Here is an 8,795-nt window from a genome sequence, read left to right as displayed (position 1 = left end):
ACCTGCTCTGATGGTCCTCCCAGGCCCCATTGGTCCTCCTTCACTGGGGCTCTGATATGTACCTGCTCTGATGGTCCTCCCAGGCCTGTTTTCTCTCAGATAGTAACTCCCTGAACATCTCAGCCCACCTCATTATCTACTCTGTGAGGAACGAGAGCGATCCACAGGCTGAAAGGCTTCCCTGTCCTAGGCCCTCCCTCCACCGCTCTCTTTGCACCAGAACAGCCACAGTGATCCTTTCTGAGCCCAGGTCAGTTCCTGTCACCCTCCTCCCCCAGCTCACTGATAGCCCTGCAAGTGCCCTCCACAAGGCGCCAACATCTGCAGCCATTGCACCCTGCTCTCGTCGTTGACAACTCTCATTGTGGCTCACTCTCAGCTGTAGCGTCCTTGCTGGCCTTTGCGGGTGCTGAGCAGCACATTTCCCTGCACGGTGCAACCTTTTAAATGTAGCTAGCCTGCAGCTGTGACCAAAAAAATTATGGTAGTTTGGGAAAGGAACTCAGGCCCCTTCTTCATTTTACAACAAAAATAGCTAGAATTTGCCAGATTTTAGACTCAAGTTTTACTGCTCCAACATCATCATCATCTTACCTGGAACAGAAGTTGTACATGTATGTACACATGTGTGCCTTATCAGGTTCTGTCCTAGCTCGTGTAACTGTCACAACATAGTTATTAGGAAGTATTGCTGTCACCTCGTCGCACAGGGGATAAACTGAGGCACAGAGCTGGAAAGCATGGAAAAATCTTCAACAGATTACTAAATAAATAAGTATGCAAGTGTGACTAATATGCTGCCCTTTGGTGAGAGAGAGCAAAAGCGCGTGTATGCACGCATGTGTGTGTGCGTGTGTGCATGCACATATGTTCCATCTACATGCACAGCAACATGCATACTCCTATATCCAAATGCGTATTTATCACAATGTCTGTGTTTACTGACTGCGTGCACAAGGGACCATTAACAGTGCTTGCTCCTCATGGGGATTTCAGTGGAGTGTGTCAGAAACTTAGCTTTCTTTCTACTTTTTGTGCCACTTATGTTTGAACACGTGCTTTGACTTTATTGGCTGAAAGGAGAAAATCGATAGAGGATCTATCTAGTCCAACCTGGGACAAGGAAACGGTTCTCTCCATCAGCGTCTTGGTGCGCTTAAACCCTGGGTCACTTTCTGCGAGGACATTCATGGTTTTCTTTCCAATGAATTCCAGAGCATCCAGACCTCCGCTTAAGACACTTTTGCCCTGCAAATGAGGAAACCATGTGAGATTAGATTTTCCTACAGCTTGCTGTTTTGCAGTGGCCCACAGTTCCCATGTACCCGTCACTCTCTTCAAATATTAAAATCAATAGAAAACAAGTTTTTCACACCATGAGATTGAACATCTATATAATTCCTGTTTTTTTTTTCTTCCCGAAAAAAAGCATGTGTTGTATAATTGTGGTATTATTAAAAAATGGTGCTGCGGGGGGGGGGGAACAGTACACGTTAGGGATTTGTGTCAGCAGCTCTGGGCATATCAATAGATATGTATCCAAGACAAAAAATTAACAGATGACCCAATTGCCTTGTTCGTTTGAAAGAATTTTAGCATAAGTAACGGTATTATTTGGGGTGGGTTATTAAAATGTCAAATACTCAGGCTGATTTAGATGATTTTTTAATCCAGGGCCCCAAAGCAGCAGCCCCTCAGGCTGTTTCAGATGGTTCTTGCGTGCTTTTGGAAACCGGCGAACACCAAATATAATTAGTACATTAATGAAGGAAGACAGCTTGCCTTCCGTGGACCTCCAGCTGTAGAAGTTGTTCTGTTAGCCAGGTATCAGTCTGGAAAATCCCCTTGCCAGACACTGTCTTCCTCTTAGTGGAAATTAAAACAGCCGAGGCACGCACACACTGCTCAAATGAACAGAACCACATTACTCTGAAGCCTCCGGACAGGACTGCAGCAAAACAACACGAATTACAACCTGCAAACACCTGTATTTTCCTCACCTTACACGAAAATGCCAGATTTTATTTTTATATCATCTACATGTGCTTTTCAATCACCATAATTACACTTCCATTTCTGGCATTTAGAATTTGTTTTCAAATCCGGGATCAGATCGGTACTTTTACGATGGAACAGATTTGTAAAGCAGATACTTTGAAGGATGCTAGGGGTTCAGTGCAAAGTGCTCCTCACTGGCTCATGAACATCCTTGGTCCTCAGCTACCAGTGTTATTTGAGGAAGTTCTAGAAACTTCAGGAGTTGGAGCGTTATTGGAGGAAGTAGGCCAGTGTGTGTGGGGTGTGCCTTGAAGGTTATATTTGGGCTTCAATCGTTCCTCTTTCTCTGCATCCCGGCTGCCAGAAGGCAAAGAGCCCCCTGTATTCTTACTCCTGCTCCTGCAACGTTCTGTCCGTGGGGCCAAGCAGCCGTGGCCACAACCTCTCGAACCACAAGCAAAATAAACCTTCTTCCCTGTCTTATTTCTACCAGGTGTTTTCGTACCAGCAACGATAAAAGCAGCTAATACAGAGGACGGTGGCTCCTCAGCAGTTCGTACTTTCCCATGCTTTGCTCTACGTGGCCCCCCAATAGCCTGCCACGACAGGTCGCAGAGAATAGAGTGAGAACAGGAAGCACAGGTGCATTGCTGGACAAGGGCAAGCTTGCAGATGGGGTGGGGACTGTGGGAAGCAGTGCAGGTTCAGGAGGACACGGGAAGGGAGCTGAGGGTGTGGATGGTGCACTCAAGAATGGATCGATTGCTCAGGACTGGCAAGATGGCTCCGTCAGTAAAGGCAATTGTACTGCGAGAACCCGACGACTGAGTTCCATACCCAGAAGCCACATAAAGCAGAAGGAGAGAACTAACTCCACAATGTTGTTCTCTCATGTTCATAAGAGCATCATGGTACAGGTGCCCCTTCTCCCCCATCAGATGCATACACAGTAATAAATTTAATTTAAAAAAAGGGGGGGGGGTGATGACAAGCCATGATTTCATGGTTTTAGGCCAGAGTTACGAAGTGAGCTTCCTCCACTCCCATGGGCACCCTTGAATGGCTCTGCCACAGGACTCCTCGAACATTCTTGATAGTCTCCTTCTTCCTGCCCAGCCTAGGGGTCTCGAGATGCAAGTACAGGACAGTCATTTTCTTTACTCCTGGCAGACCTTCCCTCTAACAACTGTGTGACATAACACTCCCTGCTCATCTACAGTCCCCTTCTCTCCCATAGTGCATTGCACTCCACTGCTGAGCTGACTTCCTGTGACAGAATCTGGCGTCAGCTCTTGGCTCCTGCTGCGCACAGAGGACAATCACCTCTCTTCAAAGTCACAAACAGATAAGTGATTAAAAAGGACATGAGCCAAATTTTAGAAAATCTAGTTAGTTTGTTCTAGATAGTGGAATGAGTCTTTTCTTCCTGGCCCTGAGGACCAGCTAGCTCCCCCATCTCACTTGGGATGCCTCGGCTTCCTTTCAACACTATCAGTGTTTTGTTGCCAATAGGAGAGCAAGCTTCCTTCAGGGGTGAGAATGGTTATGTATTCATCTTTTTAAAAATCAAAAGATGACTAAATAAGCAGGAAGGGCAGGACTTGCAGGGATACATTTAGGGTTCTGCAAGGAAGGGCAGAGTAGGGGCTGCAGGAGTATGGCAGGGCGGGTCTCTGGGCTATTCTTCCTGACTTGTTATGTAGACGATTTCATAATTTTAAGAAAACTGAGACATGATCCAGGAAGAACAACTGTCCCTGCTCTGAGTTCCTCCCCCCACCCAGATGTTGCCCTTGCAGCTGCTGGGAAGGACACTGTTAAATCAGATTGGGGGAAAAATGTCTGTTCTAAATCACTCTCTTCTTTCAAACACTGGCTGTATTTCATCTTGCCCTTATTATTTCAGATCCAAGGTTATACCTACTCTGTAGCAAAACAGCATAACAAACTGTAATCCAAAGTCATGAGCAAGGCTGCCTTCTCTCTTATGTATCTGGGTCACGAGATGGAGAGATCAAAAGAAATGAGCCACTAGGGAAAACAGGACCGGCTCGGGACTCACAGTGTTTTGAACCGCGTTGGTGAGGGCTGACAGCATGCCCCTCGACCCTGCTGCCCCTGGTGGAGGAGAAGTGTGGGGGCCTCCGGCAGGGTCCTGATCTGGAGTCACATCTGTCACAGCAAGAGAGAAGACCCCTGTTAGAATCTGTTTTGCTGATCTGAACTTGGGCTTTTTCCCCCACTGTGCAGTTGTGCACACAGCATAATAAAAATCCCCTGAACACTAGGTGAACGCCACTCACTTTCAGAGAGTCCATGGTCGGCAGCAGTTGGGACCCCTTCAGGAGACCTGGAATTGGCACTGTGGATTCGTAGGGTTGCCCCAGCCTTTTCTTTGACTGCTGTTAATCCATGACCTGTAGGGAAATAAATATATAGTTCACAGATACATTAGAAGCCCACACGGTCTATAACCCCTGGGCTGACCTCACAAAACCACACAAACCCTTCTGGCCTTGGGGGTGTCCACCCTGAATAAAACAAAATACTCAGCAGCAGGGCATTTAGATTCCTCGGGTTAGGGCCCAAAGATGAACTCAGCTTGGTCAAGGCTGAGGGACCATAAAGAAGCCACCCTCCTTTTGTGACTCAGTTTCCTCACTATGTATCCAGACCCATTTGGCTTCTGCCTCTCACGCTGGCTGTCTTTCACACTGAGATTCCAAATTCAAGCCAGCGTTTCTGAATGGCATGGCTGTCTCATCTTTCTCATGCTTCTCTAAGTGTTTTCGTTGTTGCTTGTTTTTTGAGGTCCTAGCACGTTGCAGGTGCTCAGTTAACCCTGGCTGAATTGAACTCAGATGAGCTTCAATACATTTCTATGTGTGAACCTAGACATGGTGGCACATGCCTCTGATCCCAACACTCAGGAGGCCAAGGCAGAAGGATGCAAGTTTGAGGTCAGCCTGGTCTACAAAGCATTATGGGTCAGTGTGAGCTACGTAGCAAGCTCCTGTCTTAAAGCAAAACAAAACAAAATAAAACCCCCCAAATCAAAACAAACAAACAAACAAAACCCACTGCATTTTCTTAAAAGTACACCGTGAAGAATCTTGGACTGACCTGAAGGCTTTGAATTAAAAAGGTCAGTCAGTGGGAAAATCAGGAAGCAAACAGCATAAACCAGACTGAAGGTCACTGGTTTTACTCCACTGGGCAGGTAACACCTGTATTTCCAAGAAGGGGCGGTCCTTTATTGCCAAGCCACTGACTTACTGAGTCCTTGATGAATACAGAGCAGTCTTTCTCCTCCACCGAGCAAAAATCAACCCTTGACTCAGTAGGAAACAGCCTGGTCCCCATTTCATCCAAAGACAGCCTGACATCCTCCACTAAGATGAGCCGTAGCCTTTCTGTATTCCCAGACAGGAAGAAGCAACCAAAACATGTGTGGTCCTCATGGCTATTGGAGTTCTAGATAGAAAAGCGGCCTGTGCTATCTCCATCCGGGTGCCTGCCACCTGCCTTGGCATGCAAGAAGAAAGGAAGGATGTCTCCAGGGAACTTGGGTTTCAAACACAAGGCAGTGGTAAGCATAAAACCTAGAGACAAAGTGCCAAATCAGACCTAAGCAGAATCAAAATCACAAAGCACCGTCCAAATGACTGTTCACCCATCTCCAGAGTTAGAGGAAGACACAGATGAATCTGAAGAGTAGTATTCTGTACCTGATGTCAATGCTTACAACCCATATAAAAATCTGGAGGTGGAGGCATGATTTTGTAGTCTCAAAACTAGGCAGGCAGAGAGAGAGATAGGTGGATCCCTGGGGCCTGATGGCCAGACATTCTGATTGAATCCGTAAGTTGCAGGCCAAGTGAACCCTGCTGTCCCCAAAGGCAAGGTGGACAGCATCCCGAGGAATGGCTTCTGAGGCTAACTCTGGTCCCTGCACATTCTCACACATGCACGCCCACACACGAACACATCCTACACACAAAATGCTGTTTTATCAATTAGAACCTGATTTATCAGAGCAACCTCAACACAAGGCACTGATATTTGTTGGTTCCGGTGAAAATCATTTGTCTTCATGGATTACCTACAACCCCTGAAAACCTAGGAAACATGATTTACAACCTTAATTACAATAGAAATATGTGCCTACACTCATGCAGATAATTAAACACAGCTCAAACTCATTACTGAGTTACTTGAAAAAACAAACTGCAAAGCCCACGACTTAATTGTAAGCTTTCAATCTGGCTTGAATTAATTCTTTCTAGCCTCCAATGAATTCCAAACATTTCAATAGAATTTCATCAAAATTTCAGCAAACATTTAAGTCATTGACTTCAAATTCTTTAAGGTCTTTTTTTTTTTTTTAAAAAAAAAAAAAAAACCAAGACAAATAACAACAACAACGAAAAGACTGCACAGGCAAATCTCCAGCCAGAATACATAGCTATAGATCTCTGAGAGCACCAATCAGAGTAAGTGAGCTTTGGGGGCTGGGGGTGGGAGTGGGGGCACAGCCTGCTCTGGGAGCTCAGGAAGCCTTACATCATCATCACCCTTTGACCTTCTTGCATTCCTGGCAGGTTAGTATCCTGTCTGTTTCTCTGTAGGGAAGAACAGCCTCTCCTCATCTCAGAGCACAAAGGACTATCAGTTTGTAGTTCCAGCACTTGGAAGGCAGAGGTAGGAGGATTAGGAGTTCAAGACTAGTCTCAGCTATCTAACAAGGTCAAGGCCTACCTGGGCTATAGGAGACACTGTCTCAAACAACACAGACCAACAAAAGGGGGAGAAAGCCTCACAAATGACCGGCCATAAGTGTGCAATCCCTTTGTTTTAGGACTGAAACAGTTTTTATGTGCATGTAAGCAAAATGTATTTAGTTGAACAGAGATAACAAGAAGCTGCTGTTCTCTGATTAACAGTTGTAATTGTTTGTATGTAAGTAAAAGAAAATATTTTCTGAATTCTACTAGAAATTCAAAGTTAAGTTTTATGTTTCCCCAAAAGCTGTAGTTTTTTTTTTTAATTTTTTTAATTGCCACACCCTATTTAGCCAAGTCACTTCTAAAGCTTGACTTAGTGTGACATCTAGTGCCCAGAAGAAGGAAATCATACGGAGCCACTGGCACTTTGATGACTCCATTTCCAGAGACAGTGGCTGGATTCTTCGGCAAGAGAAAGACAACACATGTATGTGACACTATTAAGCGTAGCTTGTGGATTAACTTCACGCCGCCACGGATCCTAACTATCCTAAAACACAGAAGGCCCCAGAATTCCAAGGCTTTGAGGCTGGGGCTGGGACTGGGGCTGGTTTTTGTGCTGCAGTAGAAGGTGAGCACTGGAAAGCAAAACAACCAAAGCAAAACCAGAGAAACAACAAACCCAAATCAAAACACCACGACCGCAAGACCGGTGTAGGACAGCATCACTTAGAAGCACTCAGCGGTCAGCTGGTACTTAGGTCGCCTGTACTGACTCTCTAAAGACAAGCAGTCTGCACTGAAGTCAGCCTAGGACCTTTGGTTCCACCACTTCTCAGCTGTGCGATGTTAATTAAGTAATTCACCTCTTGTGTCCCTGTCGCTGTGCTTTCTCTGCCAGGAGAATTATAATATATACGTTCTAGAAGTCAAGAGGTGACGTTACATCCCTTCCGTAACCGAGAAAATGGAGGGCTGTCAAGATGGCATCACCTGCTCCTGAGTTGATAGGTGGGAGCAGCATCACTTCACAATAAATAGATAGATATAAAAATAAAGACTCCCTTGCAGCTCATAGTCATTTGTACAGAGGGGAGTTTTCACGGAGGCACCGTGTGGATGAGTTTGCCATTGTTTGTAATAAACACTGATGCTATTTGGACAGGAGGAGGGGGCCATCAGAATGTGAGAAACTGCAGCGAGGGCAAGGATGGGAAGGAGAAGAACAGTGGTTCTGAAAAAGTAAAAAGCTTCGTACAACCCAGAGGCATTCCACCACCCAACCGGAAATTCTCGCCTCGGAGGTGCAGAGCCCTAAAACTGTCACAGCCAACTTTTCAAATAAACACTCAGGCCTTTGGTGGCTCTAGTTATAAATTTCTCCATTCTGTAGCCATTTGGCTCTGGAATCTTCATGTCTTGGTACTGCCAGCTCTTGTTTGGATGACTGGACCACCGCTTTACTCTCAGTAATACATTCTAAAGGTAAGCTATGTCTACAATGTGCTTGCGGAAAACCAGAGCCGATTTTCATGATATCGCTCTGAAGTTATCAATATTTAATTAATTTTTTGGTCATTTTCTATATTTTAGACATTTTCTTCCTTTGGTTTCTATATGGAATGACAAAGATTTTTATTGCAGTTTATGAATTTCCACACAGGCATGAGTGGCAGATGATTGAGTCCTCCTAGACTATGACACAATTTGTCTGTGAGTGACACAGATGCCTTTGAAGAGGGAGGGTCCCGGGCTGGAGAGGTGGCTCAGTGGTTAAGAGCACTGGCTGCTCTTCCAGAGGACCTGAGTTCAATTCCCAGCAACCACATGGTAGCTCTCAACCATCTATAATGAGATCTGGTGCCCTCTTCTGGCCTGCAGACATGCATGCAGACAGAACACTACAAATGATAATTAATCTTAAAATATATACATATATATAAAGAGGGAGAGTCCTCTGAAAAGAACTGTTGGCTGATAAATGTTTGACTTCACATATACATTGGGATGGTCGCTTTTTTTTCACTTCCTCTTACCTTAGAGTCAAAGTAATAAGCCACAAGACAAGAAGGA

The 8,795-nt window shown here is 45.3% G+C and overlaps 1 protein-coding gene across 1 annotated transcript in view; it reads right to left on the bottom strand.

Moving 5' to 3' along the window:
• Positions 1-8,795, bottom strand: part of Fam114a1 (family with sequence similarity 114 member A1) — a 70,093-nt gene that overhangs the window by 28,912 nt on the left and 32,386 nt on the right. Inside the window, exons 4-6 of the mRNA XM_005359256.3 lie at positions 4,302-4,415; positions 4,061-4,170; positions 1,114-1,248 (exon numbers count right to left, since the gene is read on the bottom strand). Coding sequence (XP_005359313.1) covers positions 1,114-1,248; positions 4,061-4,170; positions 4,302-4,415 — 359 coding nt within the window. The remainder of the gene's footprint in view (positions 1-1,113; positions 1,249-4,060; positions 4,171-4,301; positions 4,416-8,795) is intronic.

Source organism: Microtus ochrogaster, linkage group LG1 (genome assembly GCF_000317375.1).
Source record: "Microtus ochrogaster isolate Prairie Vole_2 linkage group LG1, MicOch1.0, whole genome shotgun sequence".
Lineage (NCBI taxonomy): Eukaryota > Metazoa > Chordata > Mammalia > Rodentia > Cricetidae > Microtus > Microtus ochrogaster.
Note: the sequence above shows the minus strand (reverse complement) of the source record. Positions and strands in the feature narration are given on the sequence as shown.